The sequence below is a fragment of the Montipora capricornis genome, chromosome 1 (genome assembly GCF_036669925.1).
Source record: "Montipora capricornis isolate CH-2021 chromosome 1, ASM3666992v2, whole genome shotgun sequence".
Classification (NCBI taxonomy): Eukaryota; Metazoa; Cnidaria; class Anthozoa; order Scleractinia; family Acroporidae; genus Montipora; species Montipora capricornis.
The window spans coordinates 18,221,138-18,246,137 of record NC_090883.1 but is presented as its reverse complement, the minus strand read 5'-3'; the positions used below and the strand labels follow the sequence as shown (position 1 = coordinate 18,246,137).

General features: G+C 40.5%; 2 protein-coding genes across 2 annotated transcripts in view; one reads left to right on the top strand and one right to left on the bottom strand.

The window, feature by feature from the left end:
* The first annotated feature begins 1,567 nt into the window (after positions 1–1,567).
* On the top strand, positions 1,568–9,850 carry LOC138052036 (uncharacterized). Its single transcript, XM_068898394.1, has 3 exons — positions 1,568–2,515; positions 4,369–4,555; positions 7,384–9,850. Exons 1-3 carry the CDS (start codon positions 1,634–1,636, stop codon positions 7,482–7,484), a joined length of 1,170 nt encoding a protein of 389 aa, XP_068754495.1. The 5' UTR covers positions 1,568–1,633; the 3' UTR covers positions 7,485–9,850.
* Positions 9,851–9,927: 77 nt separating this feature from the next.
* The window catches only part of LOC138019111 (sacsin-like), a 44,680-nt gene continuing 29,607 nt past the window's right edge, over positions 9,928–25,000 (bottom strand). The window contains 3 exon segments of the mRNA XM_068865813.1: positions 9,928–13,299; positions 13,302–23,651; positions 24,868–25,000. The exon segment at positions 24,868–25,000 is cut by the window's right edge and continues 439 nt beyond it. Of these exon segments, the coding sequence (XP_068721914.1) occupies positions 12,977–13,299; positions 13,302–23,651; positions 24,868–25,000 (10,806 nt within the window). The 3' untranslated portion in view covers positions 9,928–12,976.

Genomic DNA, 25,000 nt, shown 5'->3' with positions numbered 1-25,000 from the left:
CCAAACGTCAACTTTCCAAATCTTTCACGGTGGCAATTCAACTTTTATGTTCCACTCTCCCACTGACGCAACACCACAGTTCCTTTAGAAATTAGAAATTTGTTTCTGAACAAAAGTATTGATTCACCGAACGTGACCTAAACGGCGTGGTTTGCAACCAATTTCTAGAGACACAGATAACAATGCTGCAATGTACAAATGCTGGTGGACGAGGAAGGAGCTAGTGATGTACTGTTTTTCGTCCACCAACATGGCGGCGATGACGTAACGTGAAAACCACCCATTGAGAAAGGTTCTCCCTCGATTATACAAACGTCAAAGAGTATGTATGTCAACGCACAGGTTCGCAGATTGCGACCGCTGACGGCCTAACACTTACGGGGCAAGTTTTCCTTGACATGTTTTTCTCATGGGAAAATTGCTCGTGTAAATGGGGTAAAATTGACAATTTTTCCATGGAAAGGAAAAGCTTGCATGCTTTTCCTTGTCAAGGAAAAAATGTCAAGGATGAAATTTGTTTCTGTAAACTGAGGTCAAAGGAGGAAAATGTGGCAAGGATGATAAGAACAGGCTAAACTTGTTCATCATGGAGAAATTATTCCTTTTCAACTTGTTGATCATTTCCACCAACAATGATAATTGCCAAGGAAACTTGTCAAGGAAAGCTTGCTCGTGTAAACGAGGCTTTACTGGCTGTCAAAATTATGTGGCTAGTGGAATGAATTTATTTATTTCCTATTTATTGTTCTTTAGTTATTTATTTATTTATTGACTTATTTCCCTATGTATTTATTTACTCATCATTTATTTATTTATTTATTTATGTATTCATTTGTCGTTTATTTTTTGATTGATTGATTGATTTTACTCATCTATTTTTGATTTACTTTAAGCAAGGTTCATATACTAAAAACTGCTTGTCTTAAGAGCTAAACTATCTAAAAGGCGTTTAGTGAATAGTACTCTGATCAAATGCGCATTGCAACTTTCATCGCCTAAAATCCATTTTTTTTAGATTGTATAATCTCGGTGTAACCTCTGAGAGTAACGATTTTCTTGTAAATGTTTGAAAGGCGAGCAGTCATCATGATAATATAATGTGTTTTTTATTAAAGTTGTATCTTAGTCTGATTTAACAAATTTGGTTATATATAGAAAAAAATAGTCTTAAACTGAATATTTTACTCTGAAGAAGGCTACATACAGTTGCAACCGAAAATTCAGTTTGAGACTATTTTCGATAACCAACAAATCAGATGCAACGTTATTATGTAACGATTTTCATTCGGAAAGACTTCCAACATCCAAATAAGATGGTGTAAACTTTACCTAGGCCTTTCCTGTGAATTAAACAATCAAACGAAAAAACACAAAAAAGATATCGAACGCAGCGTACGTAACTGCAGAAAAGTGATAGCTATGTTTCTTACCGTCTTTATTTATTTGTGAATGTAAATTTAAATTTAATAGTATCTTAGTTTAGCTCATTGTCATGATCGATATTCGACACTTTGTTTTGTCACTAAAGACATGATCATTATGTCTTCGTCACAACCACAACGTTTGACAGATGGTATGGGCATGTCACAAAACAGTGCCAACTTGAAGACGAAGGCAGAATAACCCACACAACATGGAGTCATCGCATTGTACATTTTCAAGTTCTATGAACTTATATCTGGTTGTCGTCGGTATAACAGGATTATCTCTAAACATACTTTCATGGATTGTGTGTTACACGAAGATTCGTCGCCAATGTCATCAAAGTAGCAGAGATATTTTGCTAATTTCGCTTGTTTTGTTGGACATTCTCACAGTCTCAGTCCCGCTGCCTATCTACTTGTCGATGTACGATGCTTGCACCGGCGGAAAGAGGACAAATTTTGTTAAAAGGCCGACGATCTGCGAGATGTTTTACCTCATGTTTGTGTGGTTTAAGCTCGCTTCGTTATTTGTCATTACGACCTTGAATTACACCGCTTATCTCGCTATGAAAGCGAGAGGAATCTATCGAAGCATAGGGGAAAGACTATCATCTTCGTTTGCGTGTTCCAGATATGCACACAGGTATCGAGAGAAGAGGAATTCGCTTATGGTGATCGCAAATTTAGTGGTTGGGATTGACATTGTTGCTTTTGCGATCGCATCTTTACCTTACATTGGCCTCGGCCCGGAAGGTGTTTCGTCCCACATAAGGGACAACACATTATCGAACGGAACAACAACCGAGATACTATGCTCCATAGATCGAATAAGCTATCCGCAGAAGAACAAAGAATACACATTTTTATTTGCTGTCCTCATGAGTAGTTCAGCGTGTTTTCTGTTACAGATTGTGCACAGTGTACCGAGCTGCATTAGTTGTCCGACTTATTCAGTCGTCGGTGCCTCGGCCCCGTTCTTCTCGTCCCGAAGAATCGCAATTTATAACCGAAGAATTGGAGCAGAAAGAGAGTTCACCAAAATGATTTGCGTGTTGGGACTAAGCTTTCATTTGACGTGGATTCCGGTCATGGTGAGTTGATCTAAGCGTTGTTGCGAATAATCCATAAAAATTACTGGATTTAAGATTGCTTCATTCACTACAGCGTCAAAAGTAAAAACAGGATTTTGTCCCTAGTTTGGGTGATACACCTCAATATTGGCAGTATTAAAAAATGTGGATGGCACGCTTCTTACACCTCCTTCCCTCCTTTGCTTTTTTTGTTATCCAATATGTTAAGAAGAAGAAGAAAAAGAAGAACATTCAGTAAAACAGTAACGGTAATTCATAGCCAAGCTTTCCAGTTATCTAAAAACCAAACGGCAATAGGTATTCGAGCTCCCAATGGTCAATCAGGCTAATCTTTTAATATGGAGATTGCCACATTTTTGCAATTCAAGGCTGACAATCTAAAAAGCATTAATAGTTGCGGATTAGTCAATCTTCAAAAGTCCATTGTCACGAAAAAGAACGATGAACAATCGCTCTATACCAAGTAACTTTTTTTAAATATAGACTAGTTAACAATCGTCGAAACGATGTGCAGTAATTATAACCTTTCCCAATCTTGCAAATATTTTATATATTACGTTAACATTTCTAATTTAGCGAAAGGCTTTGTAATCTTAACCCGTTATCTCAAGCCGTCTCAACTCGAAAAGCAAAATGTTGCTTCAGGGCATCAATTAAAACAATTTCTCAAATAACTTGTCGCAGTTTAGACGCCAGCTTGGCGAGTTAGGATCTTATTGTGGCTAAAGCTTCAAAATGAAACTGTTAATTTAGGATGCTTCAGCAAGCTGCAGTATGTTAATCAACATACAGAAGTAACAGAAGTAAGATAAACCGAGGACGCTTTTCAATCTCCAGGATAAATAACACTGTAATAACATATTTGTTAAAACAACATAAGGCCGGCCTTTCAGAAGTATTCAAAATACGCGCGCGTACTCCTATGTACTCCTGGAAACTACGGCTTGCCCATTGGAATGTTACTAGACCGCTAAAAATCAAAATGAGGTTGAGAAGTACGGTAACCACGTGTATTTTAGGCCGTTTATATATTGAAAGAAGGTTACTGACATACCTAAAACGATGGTCCCAACCTATCCCATGAGCGGCTGCGGCCCTCTGTAGCGCGTGGTAAAAATATTTCCAAAGTCCTTAGAGAATATTCAAATTTTTCTTAGTCCTTAGAGTCCTTTACGGGAACAAATGGGCCCAACAAACTAATCTGCAAGTAAGCAAAAGAGAACTCAAATGGTGGCCATTTTGGAATAAGGTGTATGCAAGTATGAGTTCAATACTGAAATAATTCTCCTTTATTCAGATAATACAGTCTGGTCGTTATGTCAGTTTTCAATGAAATTTATGGCGGGGTTGATCCTTTTCTTCGTACTAAGTTGCATAGTAAAGCAAGTATCATGTCACAGAAGCAGTAGTAAGGACATAGCGACTTTTCAAATAAGGCCGGTAGAAAAATCTGAAAAAACCAAATTCGACTGTATATAGACTACATTAGAGATCGTAGAACGACATATATCTTTGCTTTTGAGTGAGTTACAATACCTACCTTGATAAAGTAAGATCGTCTCTTTGATTTTAAGTTAGCGTTCTCAAAATCATTGCTGAGTGAGAGCAGCATATTCGATCCCTCTTATCGTTCCCTTTCCAAGTAAACCTATAGATCAATCTGTTGATTTCTTTAATGAAATCATCTGTCACTGCAATCACCGCTGCTTTAATTAAGACTTTTGGTATGATAAAGGATTTACCAATTTGTATTCTTCCTAACACAGTAAGTCCTCTCCACGTGAGTAGCGTTTTGGCCTCGCGGTACATCAAAGGGCGTAAATTGCGTAATTTATCTTTCCTTCTTTCTGTAGGTTGCGATCGGCTTTATCATGTCAGGCTATCTTATCACGACCGAGTTCTCCCAATATGTCATAGCTGCATCGTTTCTACCACCATGTCTCGACCCAGTTTTCTTTGCTGTTTTCCTGGTGGATTTCAGAGAGGGCTATAAGGCTGTCTTAAAGTTCATTCCCGATAAACTTGATCGACTACTTAAAGGTTTGTTGCAATCTCACTTTTTTATCTTAGAAAGATCCATTAACGCAGTTCAAGAGAAACCTCCGGAGAGAAAAAGCAGGCTTCAATGAGCCTCGGACCCAGCGCAAATTATATACCTTATTATAAAGAATTTTCACATGAAGTCACGGCGGCCATGTTGGCATTCCAAAACAAAGGAATGGCGGCCAATGGTGGAATTGTGGAATGGAAGGGTGTACCAAACTAATCCTCTGGGATTTGAACTCTATTTTTATGCAAATACTTTCTTTTGTTTCAGTTTCTAGTATGGCTGCTGGTCACGTGAATGAAAGCGCTCCATAGGAAATAGGCCATTTTTGAGTCGCTGTTTGCTTCTAGTTCAAAACGAGTCTTGGTGCTAAACCATTCAAATGATAATGAGTTTGATTTGCATGAAAATACGCCATTCATTTCCATTTAAAATGACGATTATCGACAATACGTAATTTTCTCTAAATTGACTATTATCGTCAATTTAGGACGCTTAGGGATTATGGGAAATGAACCCAAATGCCTGAACTTGCAGGACTCGAACCTGGGAACATTCGCTTATTAACCTCTTCACTTAACCACTAGAGTAACATATGGCTAACTGCCAAAATATTATTTTGTTAAATATGTCAATATTTTTTTTCTTCTGAATGCCGCTGTAAACGTGTATAATCACGCACTAGGAAACAAGTTTAAACACGAGAAAATATCGGTTATCAAAACTGAGGGGAAAGATAACCATTTTAAAATCAAGCACTTGACTCAACCACTATTCAGCAATGATTTTATGTATACTAATTAGTGTTTGTAAATAATTGGTGCAACTGTCAGCCAGCTGATCTTTAGTGGTTAAGTGAATAAAAACAGTTCCTTCGAAGTGGGTGCTCCGGGTTCAAATCCTGTCCAAGAATGCAACTTTTACTTTTTTTCTTTTCATCTGCTACCACATGTCACGACTGGCATGGGGACTAGTAATTTTGAAATCCCGCCTGCTGCAATAGGCCTTATTCACGATAGCCGCCATGTTGGTTTTCAAATTGTCATGCAAATTAGCCACGTGTCATGCTAGGGGCAAACATTGGAAAAAAGGCAAATTGCAGAAAATCGGCTCGTCGAAATATTGAGATAACATTGCTAAAAGTAAGCTTTATAATTTAGAATTAAGTACCTTTAATAATAATTTTATATCTTTGATTGCCTTTGACATTTTGACTTTCTGCTTCGTTATCTGCTCATTTTTCACTAAAAATACATCGAAGTAACTTGTGTAATCATCCTATTTGCTACTTAGGTGATAAACATTCAATGAACGTGAAACAAATCATCTGTGTGGCTTAGATGTTCGTTATAACCTCTCGAACCTGTGTTGTCTGCCCCGTCTGAAGTTTGTAGCTAATTTGCATGATAATAGCAAATTCAACATGGCGGCCATCGTGAATAAGGTCTATTCTTCGGTATTTTGAATAGTCCGTCCACCAGAGGACGGGAAATTCGGATTGGTCAAGAGGAGATAGCCTGTCAATCAAATGTATTTCATATGTCCCAGGAGAAAATAACGTTTGTTATTCTGTAGAAGCAAGGAAAACATCGAGAAAGCGTTGATTTTTTTCGAATCTTATAGTAATACTCTTGGAACTCACCACCGCACTCATTTCCCAACGCAGTGGCCCACCCAAATTCTTCGTGCAATTTCTGCACTTTTTCCGAAAGAGGTTTAAGATTGTTGACATATATGGCAGTGTCATCGGATTTGTTGGGATTTATGTCAACCACTTTACGTTTCTACAAGGAGAAATCTGTTCAGTTCACTTTCTAGTTTTCTGTTTAAAACAACCAGGGGCGGATCTAGGAGGAGGGTGCTGGGGGTGCCCATCCTCCTCCCTGAGATGACCCGCAGCTTTCTAATACAACTGGAAAACGCATTTGTGGGGACGAGGCCTAGGTTCGCACCTTCCTGTGACTCTGACTTTACATTACACCTTTAATATCACCAGTTACGGGCTCGGATTATTGCGTCGAGTAAAACGCCAGGAAGTGACGCGAAGGTTTTGGTGAATCGCCATGTCCTTGATCGTTCGCCTCTTGCGAGAAATATCTCGGCCTTGCTATAAAACAACTCCCACTTTGGTCAAATAGCTCAGTGGTAGAGCAGCGCGAGACAGAATCACACGGTCGTAGGCTCGCGTCTTCTCTGACCTTTGTAACTTTAAATCATAACATTTAATGGCCTACGATTAAATGCAAAAGAACAGGGAAAAAAAAATGGGGGCCGTGTATGGACGCCTCACTTATGTACTTAATCCATCTCGCACAAGCACCCATCTCGCGTTTAATAGGTTGACCATTCCTTCCGGGCACGGTAAGTGGCTTACCTCCCAATGTTCTTCAACATTGCACGGCTAAATTTAGAAGGAACCGTATTTTACAACGAAGCTTACGGTGTATCGTCCTTGTCCGAAGAGATCAGAAACTTAAACTTTTGCATTGTTTTTGTTGATCCGTCCGGGCTTTGAATCCGCAAGCTGTTAGGAAGTCTTCTGTAACTATTGATTAAAAAAACCTGCCCATTATTTGTAATGAATCAGTATAGTGGTGTTGTTGTGGTCTGTCCTCTGTGGTATATCATGGTTGGGAATTTAGATCCTCGGAGATAGTAGCTACACCAAGCTACTCTCAACTCTGAGTGTACAAAAAGATATGATGGTGATGATGATGATGACGAACTCTGCCATTGGCACCAGCTAGTTGGTAGTTAAATAATCTGATCCAATGAGTTCTGTGAAATTATGATTTCGTGTTTTGATTTTTCTCTCTACTAGATTGTGCCATCGTGTTTAATAAACCCAAGGAGATTATGACAGTCACAAGTTCCACAACTGTCTCGCTCTCAACAGTTAAGTTTGAAGAAACAAACACATAGCCCTCGTGAAAAAACATGTTTCGGCTGTCGCTTCTCCTCGTCCCGGGACTCTTGAGTCTGCGTCCACGACGACCGCGAGGAAAAAAGGATTGTTTAGGCTTAAAACAGAGTAATTATTTTTATTTGATCATGAACTTTCCGGAAATGAAAGGTCAAATTAAAGTTTCGGTTGGGCTAAAATTATAGCGCAATTTTGTTTTCACATTTGACTGAACTTGACATATATTTTTGAGTGCTAGAAGGGCTCTGAAAATATCTCGCACAACTTTCTTTTCAAGACAAAGAACATTATCTCTCTTTTCAATCTGAGAAGTTAGGATCCGGATAGAAGAGAGTTGGAAGAATGAAAGCAGATGTTCTTTTCGGAATTGAACTCCAATTTTTATCAAAATTCTTCCTTTTGTTTTAGTATGCTGGTCACATGAGCGAAAACACTCTATGAAGCGAAATAGATTGAATAAGTTTAAACAGGAGCCCATGAGTAGGAAATTGCCTCTCTCATACACGCCCTTATGAGTCAACCTTTGCGCGTATCTTTCTATTTTTAGAACGCCACGGGCTCCTCGGTCTTGCACACACTGTTTTAAAAGGCCAATCAGAGTAAAGTCATAGTCTAACGAAGACAAGTAAAGCAGTAATCGTGCAAATTGATGTAAATTTATGTAAATGCGAGTCTCCTGCTCAAGGGTTCGTTCTAAAAATAGAAAGATACGGGCAAAGGTTGACTCAAATATCTACTGCAGATGGAGGCTCCTACTAATGGGCTCGTGGTTTAAAGTGCTACCATGGTCAAAACATCACTTTTTTTTTTTGTTCTTCAGATTTTAGAAAGTATGATTGGTCAACACTTGACTGTCAAAATTTTAAGGATTGATTTTTATCCAAAGGCTATTTACTTTGAGTATAAGTTTTGGATTTCACGGTCCGCCATTACTCACATTCCAAACTGACCGATTGGATCTCAGAGTTAATTTAATTTTAATTTAGTTTAATTTAATTTATTTTTAATTTATTTAACATAATATATATAGCGCTAACTCCACTAATTGACCAAAGCGCTTTACAATTCATAACATTAAAAAAATTAAAAAGATCCCACTAGTAATAAAATATGAATAAATTAAAAACCTATTTACAGTCTTATAAAAATATCACAATAAATCCTATAAATTATCAAAAAGTTAAACATTATATGCTTTTTTAAAAAGATCAGTCTTTAAATGTTTCTTGAATAAATTAATTGTATCTAGACCTCTCAGATCTAATGGCAGCTCGTTCTAGAGTTTAGGTGAAGCAACGGGGATCTAGGGAAAAGTGAAGTCATTTACTCACTAGCTTAAAATTTCCGCCTGTAAACGCAGCTTATTATATATGCAAAACACGAATTTCAAAGTCTGAATGCCCGAAACTACGTGCTGCATTATATTAATTCAGCCGCGTACACAGGCATTTGCATTCTTAAACTACTGAGTCTTTGACGTCTTTTTCTCCTCGATCCAACTCTCTCAACATCTTAAAGTTAGTAATGGCGGACCATTAAACAGGAAAACTCCAGGTAAAATAAACAGGTGTCTTTTTTTGAAATCAAGGCTTAAAACTTCGATCAGTTACTGTTTAATTAACATAGTTTTGAAATCCAAAGAAAAATAAAAATAGTTTTTGTGGTCATAGTAGCACTTTATAGTTTGTTTACGTGAGCTAAGGATTAGAGTTAACCCTGACTAAGTTACGTGACAGGCGTCCTTGTGGCTTTTCTCACGCGCAATATGTCAGGGTCACGCAATCTTGACAGGAATGAAAACATAAAAGGAATATTATGTAATGGAAATAAGACTGAGTGGAGTCCAATTCAGTCTGTAGTCATACGAGTGATAACAAAATCGCGGGAGTCCGATTTGTTTATCACGAGTATGATTACAGACCGAATTGGACGATACGGCGTCCTCTTACCAGTTTTAATTGGTATGATTAAAATGATTAAAATTTGTGATTAAAATCATAAAAATTTACAATTTCCGAGAAAAGAAGAGCCAAGTTATGAAAGAAAGGGAAAATTTGCATTAAAAGACGAAAAATAAGGAGCTTAAATTGTTTATTGTCGCTCTGAAAGAAACTAAGACTGAAAAAAGCCCCAATTTAGGAGACTGTGCACTGTTTCTACGGTGATTTACACCAAGGTTGTGATTGGTTGATTTAAACTACAACTTTGAATGTGATTGGTTGATTTAAACTACAACTTTGAACTTGATTGGCTTATTAAAATGTTCGATAACAACTTGGCAATGGAATTAGTGGAAAATTGGAGTTTTTTCATAGGGAGCCCACACAAACAGTGTGTTTGTCTGTATGTTCGAAATATGAAATGTATGGGAAATATTGAAGAGTCCTAATATAGTGAACTTACATCGAGAAATGACGATGTTAAAGCTCAAAATAACCTCAGTTGTTGTGTATTGTCATTTCTGCGGCTGAAAATGGTGAATTTGAGCGATTTGGTGGGTTTTCCGTTGACTGTTACTACACGTCCTTAGAAGGAGACAAGGGTGGAAAGCTCATTTTCGACCGCTCCAGCGTCAAGCCGATTTTCACCCAGAAATTAAAATCGCCCGTCTTTCAAATCGAACACCAGATAAACTGAAAGGTTGACGCTTCTTCTCGTGCCATTCAATCGAAGATCCATTCAAAATCCAAGCGCTAACCGCCAAATAATTTTCGAGAAATGCAGCTTTCGAAGCGACCAGCATCCGCGGCCGGGATTTCGTGTGCCAAGGAGCAACCGTCACGCTGTTTGCTCCACACTGATTGGATGCACTGTTTAGCAACATCCAATCAGTGTGGAGCAAACAGCGTGACGGTTGCTCCTTGGCACACGAAATCCCGGCCGCGGATGCTGGTCGCTTCGAAAGCTGCATTTCTCGAAAATTATTTGGCGGTTAGCGCTTGGATTTTGAATGGATCTTCGATTGAATGGCACGAGAAGAAGCGTCAACCTTTCAGTTTATCTGGTGTTCGATTTGAAAGACGGGCGATTCTAATTTCTGGGTGAAAATCGGCTTGACGCTGGAGCGGTCGAAAATGAGCTTTCCACCCTTGTCTCCTTCTAAGGACGTGTAGTAACAGTCAACGGAAAACCCACCAAATCGCTCAAATTCACCATTTTCAGCCGCAGAAATGACAATACACAACAACTGAGGTTATTTTGAGCTTTAACATAGTCATTTCTCGATGTAAGTTTACTATATTAGGCTCTTCAATATTTCCCATACATTTCATATTTCGAACATACAAACAGACACACTGTTTGTGTGGGCTCCCTATGGTTTTTTAAGCCAATCACAATCGAGGAAATTGTGATTTTTATGATTAGCACATGTTATCGGTTTCCATGTGGGGGAATACCAGGAAATGGATACGAGTTTTGCCCGAGAATAGAAGAAAATAGTCTACATTGTTTGATAAAAGATGCAATACAGGCTGGGCTATTCACGAGTTTGTAAACTTACAGGTGGCAACTACGAAGATATTAAAGGGATCAGGAGTTCGAAGGGATTTAATGCTTTGGATTTGTAAATCCATGTAGGAAACTGAAACCTGGGAATAGCTTTGTTTTAAGCAGAATAGTGCTGTTGCCGCCATTTTAGAAAACCAGGCAGGGACTGTAACCGATTGCACAAAATGTACTCAACGGAGAGAGTCAGGGAATCAGTTTGAACCCCTTGTTTAATAAACCCACAGTTCAACCCCTGGCTGGCCCATGCATTGGCCTCATGGAGAAGCCAGTGTCACCTGTATTACTCGTGGTGTTTGTATGCCAAAAATATAAATAACTAAAATAAACAATAAAAAGGGTATCATTTATCAAAAGTTGGGTGGTTTAGTCTTCCTGAAATGCATTCACAAGGCCTTTTCTAGGGTTAGGGTTAGAGTTACAATCGTGTATCAATTACCAGGATAGAATACACTTTCGGCTACAGAAGAGGTACTGGAATTCTTGCTTAAGATCAATTTTAGAAATCATTTTATACGATTCTTTAATAATATTTTCACTGTGTGTGATCCTCGTATTAAACCGATTATCAAATAATTTCAAAAGGCCAAAGGATGCTGACATGCGCGTCGTAATTTATGCCGTTCGGCACAATTTACGAACGGGTTACTGTAATTTCTGCAAAATAATCGTTCACTTGTAGTTGTGCCTCGGGTACCATGAGGCTGAATAAACTGGTACCAATGTTTTTCCTACTATTACTCCACCCCACAGAAAATGCTAAAACAAAGTAAATACAGCTGCTACAACAGCTCTCAAGGTCGGTAAAAAAACAATGAACGATGAAATCGGGGCGTGCAAAGAGTTCATTTGTGGTTGAATCACTCAAGCTATCTTTTATTATTTCACCCATTTTATGCTATGGCCTATATGCTAAACTTTGTGATTAAATATAGTGAATGGGGATAAAACAATAATGATATAAACTGTCAGTGTCGGTCACCCTAAATGCGGTGACTCATTTTTGAAAAGAAATTTTCAAGTTTCAGATGTAGGGTATCTACGACAAATTTTACCATTTTGAAAGCCTTATGTAACAAGTAAAAAATGAAAGTCGCATTTGCAAGCTTAAAACCTGGTCAAAAAGTGAAATACATACTATGGACTCTATGGACGACAGAGCCCCTAACGAAGGCTTCATCTCACAATTTACTTCTGTATTAGTAGCGTTGACACAGTACTGAGACGAAATGGATTACGGAACAAAATTCTTTGTCTCCTACGCTCCAGTTTAATTTAATGTCCTAATTTGTTCGGTTGATCATTGCACAACGAGCTACTAGTTCACAAATAAATTTTTGGGCCCAGACTTCTCAGGAGTGCTTGATCTCGGGTGTGGCCCATTAAAGAAAACAACATTTTTAATTTACGATAGTGTTAATATCTCATTGACTATAATTACTGCACTGGAAAGTGCAAATTCCCTTTTTCATCGCATCCTGGTGTATTTCATGGGTCTTGAATTCTAAACAGCGTCTACAGATAGCAAAAAAAAAAAAAAAACCCGAAGGTGTAATACGTTTGATGCCTTTCCCTGTCCAACAGCCATATCAACAATTTAAAATGTGCATCGCCGTTTTGAAACAAACCATCGATAAGTCAAAACTCCATTTGGGCGTGTGATAGGTCCATTGGAGGCTATACAGAAGTGTGGTCTATTGATTTATCGGTCACTTGGTCGATCAATTGCTTAACCGAGCTCCTGTGGATGCATTACTGATGGATCGATGAAATGATTCATTTGTAGTGATTCAAAGAAGTGAATCAACAACCTCACCTCTCATCTTCCCTCTACATGCGCCACAATCCTTGCAGCTATCTCTCAGGCCTTGTTTGCCATGCTCCAGGAGTAAACGTTATTTGGAATCTTGGGACAGGGCATTGTCTGAATTACGCATTCGGGTAGAATCACCCACCAGATTCTCCAATTCTCCTCCTAAGTCATTCAATGTAGTGTCGGCCAGATCGGAGCAATTTTCTTGTGTGAGCCAACGTTTGGCTTCTCGTGGTTGAGGATATCTAATAGTGCAAAAACTTGGAAAAAGACCTCTCTTTTCTTCATCGAGGACCTTTTGGTTGCTTCTGTTGCATTCTGATTAAGAATAACAAACGACATGCATTTGCTGCAACAGGTTTGTTGCCGTGTCCAATGTCGATCATCTTCATCTGTAACTTCTTCGATAAGGAGGGCGAAAATATATGTCGCAGTGCCTTCCATCAGTTCCAGACTTGGGTCATGCTGCTGATAGCCTACGATCTCGCCAGGAACAACTCTTCGAAAGCAGTTTTAAGCAAATGATGTACCTCAATTGGAATTATGGTTCCTGGCTCAGGCAAAATGCTCATCTCTTCTGCAATGTAACTGTCATCTTTAAGGATATTCATTTCATCTAGCATTGAGCAAATTTCTGCAGCAGGACAACGTAACATCTCAGAAACGATAAACGCGTTCTTTCCTAGATACTTACCATACATTTCCATAATCACCTTGGCTATCCAGGCTGTTGAAGACCTCTTGACATGTCCTTCAGCTGTTGCTTGAATGTATATCTTATATACATGTCCATCAGACTCTTGCAGAGTTTCTATGAAGAACGGTACGTTAGCTTGACTTCCTGGGATCAAAACTTCATTGTTGAAAAGGGAGGTACTGAGACTCTTAACGGAAAGCAGCTGAATTTTTCTCAAACTATCTTCAATGCCGGAGATTACGTCTTTGTCAAAACTTTTGTCTTGAGAGTTGGCGTCTTTGATAAGTCTAGCAATCCCACGACCAAACTGAACTAATCGCAGCTGCTGTTTCAATGTATTAACCATCTCTGACGATACTATAACTGTTCCTTGAGGATGACTAAGTTTTTCTTTGATCACTTCAGATAACATTTTTGGTCGTAAAGGTCGCGGTAATTTCATCATCAGATCTTTGTAATTGTCTGTAGAAGACTTGCACCACACGTTCATCAGGCTGAGTTCAACAACGAATGGTTGAGCTAGTCTTTGAATCCGATGGCCAAAAGTAGGAGCATCGTCAAAGAAAAGATTCGTTGATTCTTGCAAGGAAACAGGGATGGTGGATAGATTCGAATTCTTGGGGTCACCTCTGGCTAGCATTGAAGGAAGATACAATTTAGAAAGTGTGCACAAATACTTCGTATCTTCCTGCATGCTATTGAAGAATCCCTTTACTGCTGTGGCACATTTGTTAACCTCATCTGAATTCAAATTCCCCGATTGGCAATCCCTCTGGAGCATTTCCAAGACCATGGCATAATGGATAAGAGATACGTTTTTGGAGCAACCTAAAAATTCAAATAACTGATGAAACCTTCCAAAATATGGGGGAACTCTGTAGAGGAAAGGCTTGATCTCAAGTTGCTCGTACAGTTGTAGAACTGCTTGTCTGGGCAAAATTAGCTTTTGCCCCCTTTCAACTAAAACACAGTAGGTTTTCTCGAGATGACGCTTGACATTACTTTCGGACAGAGCATTTTCCTGCAAAAATGAGTAAATGTTCTCCATGACTTCGGTTATCGTTGAAGAACGGCTACGCCGAATAATTTCTCTTTCTGAGTCGTTGCCTCCAAGGTAGTAACACACGGTTTGGCAGTGACTAACAACAAGATCAACAGGGGGATTTGTAACAACCTGAAGACTTGCTAAAATATTTTTGAGGTAATTTTCAAGATCGCCTCGATGAGGGCATCTAAGCCTGCTTTGATTGAACCTGGGATCCGCCCATTTGGGAAGCAAATGTGCTTCTGTCCACACTAGTTTTTCGTGATCACTGACAATCGATCCCTTAAATGAAATGAATTCGTTTTTTGTGTCATTGAACGGTGGACAGAGTTTTCGTAGTTGTTCGTTGACAGGATGTGTTGCTATAAAGGCAATATCACGGACCAGAGGCAACAATCCCTCGCAGACTACATTTGGTCGAGAGATGAGGTGATAAACTAACACTTCAGATTTCCGGCGAGTATTATCAGTAAGTGCAGTGTCAGCCTCCCGCTCTACTTCATATGCGAATTCCAAAAATTCACTTGCAGGAACGTCTTGAACCAGACCTATCTCCCTTAAAAACATTAGCCAGTTAGAAGTGTCGAAAGGTTTTGGAGGAAAACTCTCATCAGGAAGCATGGCCATGAAAACCTCATTTTCAGGATCGTAAAAACTGGACGCTGTCTTCAGTGAGCCATCGGCGACTGGCACGAATTTCACTGTTTTCAAACAGTTGAACAGTCTCTCCTTCTCGTTTCCACTTGCCCTCAGGTACACTCTGTCACGAATGTGCTGAAGATGGGCCAATATCCCTTCAAAACTAAAATGATCGAGGCATTTTAGGACAAAATTTATGTACACTTCAGCAGAGGACAAAGTTGCCACTTGTAAGAAATGATATAGATCAGATAAACGTTGGTCAGACTCCAGAAACCAACAGTCAAGACTGGCCTCAACTGTTAAAAGCTCTACGACAGGAAATTCACGGGGTATAACGAATACTCTCTTTCCTTCAAGCCTTCCGACTCCCCCGCTTTTTCTTGGATAAAATGGGAGCTTCCTCAAAATTTCCTTGTCAGTCTCTGTAAGAACCCCGGTGTTGCGGCTGAAGTAACCCAACACTACCATAGCATCTGATAACTCCAACTTGTCCTCAAGGGAGGAAGAGGATCCCTCAAGCTTATGGTCAAGCGCAACAAGGAGGGAGTGCGGGGACCTGACGGAGGCTACTAAACTTTGGGCTAACTTGCAATGATGTGTCAACATGGAACTGTGAAGTTCGGGTAGGCCTAGACTTCGGAGGGCACGTACCACCCTCTGTTCGCTGTCACCACATTCTTCAAAATCAAGAACTGATTCCGCTTTTTTCAGAGGAACCAAAAAGTGCTCTACCACTTTTTGCTTTGCACGAAGTGTGGTGGAAGATGTCTCAGTGGCTGGTAGAAGACACCAATGTGACAGATGTGACAGTAGGTGAACAATGGATGGAATTTCACCTTCCTGATTTCCCTCTTCTTTCTTTAAGGCTTGGCTGACAAAGTCCTCCAAAAACGTCCACGCCCTGCAGATCCAGCGACGACTCGGTAGGGAGGAAGCCTGGTCATCAGGGCACCACTTCACGAATTGATCCTCGCTATTAAACTGAGGAGGCAAGGTACGATGCAATTGAGAGGCGAACACTTTAACATCCAAAGGACGGAAAACAGTGACCTTTTTTATGTCAACACCTCTGAAAACATCGCTACGCATTGTCTCATGCACAAAAAGGAACTTTGATAAAGGTAATAGGTCATAATACGGACTCAGGCATAAAGGTTGTCTCTCGTTAAAAGATTGTAAGATAAGCTCCTGAGTAAGAAGCAAGGGAAGGCCAGAAAGCTTTTCCAAAAAATGTTCGTCATCTTTGCAGTACCTCAATACCAGAGTCACGCCTTCTAGATTGATGAAATTCGTGTTTGTTACATGGCACGGAATCTTTCCAATTCTACATAGAGGCTTCTCATCCCTGAATGACTTAAAAAATTCCATCACCACTGAAGGAGAGACGCAGCACACTTCTAATCCTGCCTCCTTGAAAGATTCAAAAATTTGAATGGAAAAGGCAACAAGATTGAATCCAGTTTTCAAAAGGATTTCTTCAAATTTAACCTTCGGATTTAATGTCGGCTCATCTCTTTGTTTTCGATACTCGATCGGCTCAACTGGTTTCGGATTCAATGGAGCAAAATAGCCTTTTAGATGGAGGTCATTAAAATATGTTTTGTCCTTGCCACAACCGGTCGGAGGAAACCACTGAATCTCAACAGTGGATTCTCGTGTCGACTCATCAGGAATACTACAAAAGCTTGGGCGTATGCTTCTCACAACAGGTATAACCCGCATTTTCTTCAGATCCATTTCCTGGTAGACGGCGTCCGTGAGAGTCTTCCATTCAGCATCCTCAAAGGGATATTTTGGGAAAATCTCCTCGTAGAATGTTAACTTTGTGAATATGCCATTTTTACTGCAAGTTTTCGTTGAATGAGCAGGGTCCTGATTAACTGGAAGTTGAATTAATCCTCGCACTTCGTCCAAAAGGGTAAGGTAACAGGACGCAATAACGTCTCGTAACAAAGCGTTGTTCCAGTCACTTTGGTAACCACGACCCTCTTCTCTCCATAGGGTTCGTCTAGTCTCGTGGCCTAATGCGAAGTGCCCATTGACATGAACGGGAAGCTTCGTTCTTAAAGGAAGTGGAAGGAAACAATAGGCTTTCTTTGCCCGCTTTCGTGCCGAAGTGCTTTCCAAAAGGCAGGCCACACCACCAAGGGGAAGCATCCCCAACTTGTTTTCTTGAAAGGCGTCGGTGATTTCCTTCGGTGTAGGCTTCTCAAAGCCAATTTGTTGAACAAGCAACCACTTCTCCTTCCTTGCGTCACTGTCTAGGAGCTCCAAGGTGTAGGTACATTTTTTCACCTCTACCTCTGTAGGAAGGATCTTCCTTTGCTTAACTTTATTTCCGATCTCTTTAATGTAGCAAGAAAGTTCCTCTCTTTTCAGTTCATCTGTACGTGACATTATTGCACGAACAGAATAGTTTGTGACCAGGTTTCCTCTGCCGTCTACGGCCGCAATAGCAATCTTTCTGACATTTTTTACAAACAACAGAACATCAAACAACTCTTCCTTCAGATCATTCATCATTTTATCCAGTTTTTCCACGGTGACTGAAGTTTGAGATATTTTGGATTCCTGAGCCATTTTCTCGGACCTCAGCGGAAACCTAAACATGGTTGCATTCTTAGGTGGAAAATGATCTTCAAGGTAGCACGAGAAAACATCTGGAAATATTTTCCTCAAGCTTTCAATGTCTTGGAACATTCTGCCAGGTCTTGATTCACTTGAATGAGGGATGTACTTACAGTGTGGGTCAAAAACACACATCACGTCACCAATTTCGTTGCCCATAGATATAAAGGACGGCACGTCAGTCAAGTGATACACAGCATTGAAGCCGACACCATATTGACCAGTTTTGTTCGGATCGCTTCCTTTGCTGCCTTCGCCAAGGTTACAAATTCCTTCGATATCTACTTTGGTAAATGGTTTGTTGTTATAAACACAAAGTGCAGGTCCTTGTAAAGGTTTCCAGCTTTCCTTAAATACTCTCTTCTCAGGATGGTGTCTGGGATCTTTAATGAAACACATCTCACTAGCTTGGGCATCATCGGCATTTTGCACAAGCTCTTTCAAAATTTCGCTCTCACCTGGGTAACCCGTTAGTATGCGTTTCAATCGATTTGTTAATTTCTCTTTTTGACCGAAAGGTAATCCAATATCATGATGTTCCAAGGCTGCATCCCTTCGTGTTTTAACGCCTAGTTTTTCACCACTGGTCCAAGGAATTTTTTCATGAAGAAAATGCTCGCTCGGATCGTCAGGCATCCACGGGTAGTCCTTCAAGCACAAATCAGTAACATCACGCATTACTCTTTTAGTATCTGGAAGGTAAATTAGTCCCCATTGGTCGGATGCTTTTAATGTGTTAGCGTTGGGATTTACAAGTGCAGCAAGCTCATTAGCCATATTTGCGGCCGCTTGTAAGATATTCTTGTCGAGTTGTTTCTCTTCAAACTGTTGCTTGACCGTGGCAAGTCCACAAATATAATCTTTGGCTTTAAACTTCTCCCTTACACCAAAACGTTTCATGATGCTTGAAAAACAATCTGCAAGATCCGCTGGAAGTTTAAAGAGGTATGGAGAGCAATCTGTATTTACTTCAAAAGCGACATGATCCGCGGAGACGAACTGTCTATCCTTCTCCATGAGGACAATCTTTCTTTGAGGAAGAAATTGCTCGACAGTCGAAGTTGTTTGCTCGTTCATGTTTTCTTGTAAATATGAATATGCCTTTCTACAAACTTGACTTACTTCGTTGAGGCCAGAAGGATCGAGTTTATCTATGTTGATTGAAATAGCCTCCTTAAGTTGCGTCATAACATGCTCCAGTGAAACTTCTTTCTGCTCCAGCTTAAATAATTTCCTGACCCTCTTTGGCACATCTAGATCCGCTAAAGGCTCGGTGCAACACACATGGTACTTCCTCTCTTTCAAATAAACGTCCTTTGGCGCGATCAGAGCCCTCCGACCACCATGCATCACGTCGCTATTCCAAGTAAGAGGGAACGACTCGGGTTTTTGCAAAATCGGTAGGAAGGGCGCACCTAGCAGACGATCCAAAACAGCATGCGGTGGATCGTTTTCACTGAACTTTAATTTCCTTTCTGTAAAATCTAGTAGCGCTTTTGCACGCTTGATGGCCGCCTTCCGGTTGGCTATACTTAGCTTCTGAATGCTCTCTGCTCTTTCGGCAATGTCATCCCAGGGAAGATCATTTGACTTCATCCCCAGTTTCTGAAGTCTTCCTAGAATTAAGGGACTTAGAAACGTATCTTCCTTTCCACCAGGAAATCTGGCGTCATCATGACAATATAAAGAGGAGGCTTGGCCGCTGGGATTAACTAATTGGGTTGGGCATTTAAGCACCCTTTCACATGACGAAACTGGAATGCAAGCATGCCTCTTGATCAGCTCATGAAAATCATCCCTGTCAAGTTTCAGAGCGTAAAGCACCAACTCATTCCTCAGATTTGTAGGAACTGTCAAGATGTTTGGGAAAAAAATTTCACGGAAAAAGCGAATTTCGTCAAACGCCTTGTCCTTTATTTCATCCCACAGATGACAACCAAGAAATGACTCAAACACCTCAGTGGGCAAATCAACTACCAGGTTGTTCACTTTTGCTAAATGCTTCAGCACAGCGAAAGAAGCATCCCCTATTTGATGATTCATTCGGAGACTGGGATGCAGGAACACAACACGAGTGATGTCTGCCCATTCCAGTTCATTCGAGAACAGAACATGCCCTCCCCTAGCAAGCTGTTTGTAGAACGAAATGAGAAAAGGCCAACAATGTTGGTGTACATTGCACACCCTCGGCCACAATGAATGATACACATATGAACCATGGTCGGGAATGTTTTGCTTGACATCTTCAAGGAGCTTAAAAAATGCCGCAACAATACAGTCTTGCATGAGAGCATCATTCCACTCCGCTCCATAGCAGGACTTGTCATCTTCAAGCTTTTCGGGCAAGTAACGTCTGTTGGAAGTCACTGCAAATGGTCCATTTATGTGCACAGCCAGGCCACTCTGGATTGGTAGAGGAAGGTAACAGAATATGGTGCCACTTGGTTTCTTACCATCCCCATTCGGAGAGACGGACAGAGGTATGAAAGCGTCTGGTTCCTTTGGTTCTAACTGAACGGCTACACCACCAGAGGGTACAAGGCTGGGGTCATTCATTGAAAACTGAAGTGCCTTGCCATCACCCATTGCAGAGACCACATGCCAAATTTCACACTGGTTACGCGACTGGTCACCCAAGTTAAAATAGTCCAAACCAGCGTCTGTGAGTATACATTCCACACTGAATACAATCGAAGATTCAGGAAGCTGAGGTGGGTGAACTCCATGAGCTCTAATGGTTCTTGTAACCTTAGACGATGCTTGAAGGAAATTACAGTTCTTGAGAAGCTTTTTTTGTTCTGCATCTAGTGCCACTGCATTACCAGGAAATGTGACAGGAACAGAAAATTCTCTTACTATTCCTCCATCCAAAATTGATTTAGTAACCTCAAACATTAACTCGGGTTGTGAAACTTGATTCGACAATCCAGAAATACGGTACACTTCCAAACGGAACACATTTTGTGTGAAAAGAAGCAACGATTTGGCTCTAGCGTGGAACATCTCCAATAGTTTCCACATTTCTTCATCGTTGTAAGACAGCTCTTTGATTTCGCTCCTGAGCGCCTGCTCTCTCGTCCTTAGTGGGAAACGGAAAAGTGTGCCATCAAATAAATTGTTATCTGTATCAAGGCTAAGATCACAGCCAAAGATGCCATGAAATGGTTTGAACTGATTTCTGAACCGGCGTAGGTTATTAACGTTTTTGTTAAGGTCGATCTTCATACCGGGCTTCCTTTTATTCTTGATGGCATGACCAAGGTATGTGGTATGGGGATCAAATATCACAAAGTAGTTTCTACTAGTGAACATAGGCACATCAGTCAGATTGTACACTGCATTGAAGCCCAGTCCAAACCTACCAATTTTTTCCGTCTCTTGAACTTTCGTTGCCTCATTGAGCTTTGTTATGTTTATAAAGTCGTCATCTTTAAAATTTGCATCGTTGTACACCCACAAAGCAGGACCCTGGCAGCCACTCATACCCTCAGAAAAAAGGCAAGTCAAGGCATCATCGTTGGTTCTTTTGTCGTATAAGAATTTGACAACAGTTGCACCAGCATCGTCTGCATTTTGAATAAGCTCCTTTATCACCGCAAACCCATCTTTGTAGTCCTCTAGCAGGCGATTGAGCCGTGTTGTTAGTTTCTCTTCTTGCCCAAATTCTTCTCCAATAGGCAGCTCATCAGGATTAAGCAATCGATGAGTCTTGGATGGAACACCAAGAAGTTGAGCAGTCTTGTTAGGTATGAATGGATGCACAAACAGACACTTATCTTCATTACCATTGCCCTCTACCTCTAGCCATTCGTCGTGTTCACAATACATGCAGTGTTCAACTGGTTCAAAGCGGACACTTGAGTTGTCTTTCCCATACGTAGGAAGAAGAACATTTGCCTTAACCTCTTCTGGTAATTCTGCATTTGCTACGTCGTTCAGGATATCTACAGAGAGCTGAATATCACGTTTGACGTCGACAGGACTATGTTTCATATTGCCATCACCATATTTTTCTTTCATCATTCTCAGAACCTGGAGCAAAACAGTTGGGTCACTTGTCTTTTTCATTCCAAAACGTTGAAAGAAGCCTTCGTGACTCTTCATCTCTGAGGGAAGGAAAAGTATGTAGGGTGTGAGGTCAATAGTTGGTTTACAAAAGAGCATATTGTCTGGTGAGGAAAATCCATCCCCATTCCATATCCAGGCAACTAGCTTCACTCCGTTTAATGCCCTTTCAACAGCATCGGTGCTTTTTCCACTCAAGAATGAGTAGATTTCGTTTACCACAAATATGTAAAAGGACTTCTCATCTTTAGAATAGGAAGCTATCACATTTCGCAAATGCTGTATGACTGTGACAACTTCCGGTTTGTTTTGCCATCCAAAATATCTGGATATCTCACTCGTTGGGTCAACTTCTACAACAGGCTTCACCGTTCCAACGACACTGGCCTGACTGTGGCTTTTGAGCTCAGTTGGCTTGAAAAAATACTTTTTTCGCCCTCCTCCATCTTCTGCCCACCATCGAAGAGATGGAGGAAATTGATGGGTCCTTTGTTCTAATCTTGAGACCCAGAAAATCTCGCTAAGGAAGGTTCCCAGCTGCTGTCCATCAACAAGCTCCAGTAGCGTTTTAGGATTGCTAAGCAAATAACACAGAATGGCTTCTGACTTTTGCCTGGCGATGGAAGGGCTCGTCACCTTAGAAACTGTTCTGGCAGTTTGCAAAATATTTCTTGCAGTAATATGTTGCTCGTTTTTCATCCCGAGATCTTCTAACATAAGAAGAATGGCTGGGTTGCGGTAGATTTCTCCAACTGGAAATACATCCTCGTGAACGAATATTATTTGCAAAACTTTGTTTCTTGGATCAAAAACTTCCGATGCCGTCACTCTCTGTCTTTCTTTTTCCACAAAAGGCAACTCCTGCATACTGCTCTTGAACAAAGGGTCTGTTTTAATAAAATCAGCGAAATTTTCCTGCACATAACAAATCAGCTGGTCAATTTTCTCACTTGAGTAATTTCCTTTTTTGATATCGGGGAAAATTGTTTCACGTAGCAACTCAGTGGGCTTCAAGATCCTGACTTTCAAGAGAAGGGCAAGAGATTTTGAATCCTCTTGGGAAATATCTATGAGGTCCTGAAGAGAAGAAATCGGCAGAGGTTTAAGTGGTGCGGCGTGAAGTCCGTCTTTGATGGACACAAATTGCTGAAAGATGGTCTCAAAAATGGGAAGAGACTTCAGGAGAGTGCATTGCTCTCTCGTCAAGACACAAGGGCGCACTTTGGCGACGAATGTTCGCAAGAGCTGCTTCTCTTTGCTAGATAAATTTGTCTTCACGATTTTTGAGAACACTTCTTCTGCCATCCTTGATGAGGAAGCCACCATTGCCTTCAAGACTCCTTCAACGGTCGGTGGATTTAAAAACTCCCAAATTGCAGGATGATGGCTTAAAAAAGTTGGGCAACTCGGAAGGACGATCAAGCCCAACTTTTGCAACGCTTTCGCCATGGTGGCATTGACAGAAACGTTCATAACATTTTTTAAAATAATGCAGGACGGATAGCAGAGCCTTGTCAAGGTAACTGGTGTCTGCGACGAGCTTAATGGAATCAAAGGTATGTCTTTAAAGAGCTGAAGATCTTTTGCAGAAGGGAAGTGTTTTGCAAGGTACCTCCACAACAGATTTATCCAGTCTTTCGAAGGATGGTCATGGCTATCGTCATCAGGGTACCATGAGATTGTTTCTTCGTTCTTCCATTCATGAGGCAAGGCTTGGTGAATAAGACACGCTACATCTCCTTTAGAGAGATGCCGTAGCTGAGTACACTCTACGAGATAAAAAAAAAGGAACTCATGGTCCAACCGATGGAATTAAATGGGTCTAAAATATATATATGTATATGTTAAAGCTTTTAAACAAAGATTTATGAAGAAACAGCCCACAGCATGTACGATATAGTATCAGTTATGATACAGACAGGAGTGTTCTACCGGGAACTAAAAGACTCGTAGAATCAATTCGACCGCTACATTCGGGAACCGAGTGTCGTATTTTTCGTCTGTACTACGAGTTGTCATATTGAGCACACGACGTTACGATTCCTGCCTTCTTTTTCCGCCGTTTTTGTTTGTATTAATACTTATCATTTTTTCAATCTCTACCATGCATATTTACTGTCCAATGGAGCGTTTTCACTCACATGACCAGCTGCCATATTTGATTACTGAAACAATAGAAAGTATTTGCATAAAAATAGAGTTCAATTTCCGGAGGATTAGTTTGGCACACCATCATGGCCGCCATTCTTTTGTTTAGGTACACCAACATGGCCGCCGTGACGTCGAATGAAAACATTCTATACCTCAATATTGTTTTTGGCACTCAAACATAAAATTTATATCTTTTCACCACCGAGTAGTATTCTCTGTTTATGCTATATATCACATAATTCCTGTCACTGAAGAAAGAAAATGTAATATGAGAGTTAGCCTCTCCGCTGTAGATTCAAGGATACTTGGGAAAAAATTCGAGTGCTCATCAGAGGAAGCCAACCTGTGACTTTCCAATTTCTAGCTAGGATGCTCTGCCTCTGAGCTGACTTGGTTTGATGGCCCTGCTTTCACCAGTCTCCGATAACTCAATGATAAGGTATCGGAACTAGTAAGCGAAAGATCATAGGTCTGACTCCGGATAGGAGAGCTCGCAATTTCTTCTCGCCATCCCCGTGTCACAATTTAAGATTACATATTTTTCTAAGTTTACCAGAGTTCAGCTATGTCATCTTTGGACCACATTTGCTAGAAAACCTAATCTCTCTGTATTTGTCATCAAGTTGCACTTAGTCGATCGAACGCCGCGGCGTTTAAAGACGTTCGCAGCGGAAGGAGCGCCGATTTGATGAAGATGCTGATCAGAAATATTTTGTTGTTTCAAGAAAAGCCTAAAGTGCGACATAAAAAATATTTCCTAGAATGTTCACAGCCTCCGTTGGTGACTGAATAAAAGAAATAAATTCACGGGTTGTAATAAAGAGTGCGTCCTACCTTGTGCGGCCGCGTCAGTTAACATCTGAAGGACGTTAACGCTCATCTTTTCTTCCAAAAAGCGGTGTTTTAGGCCAGGTAGCAGTTCCTTTGGATGTTCAGGCGAGGTGATGTAAACTACCTCAGCTTTGTT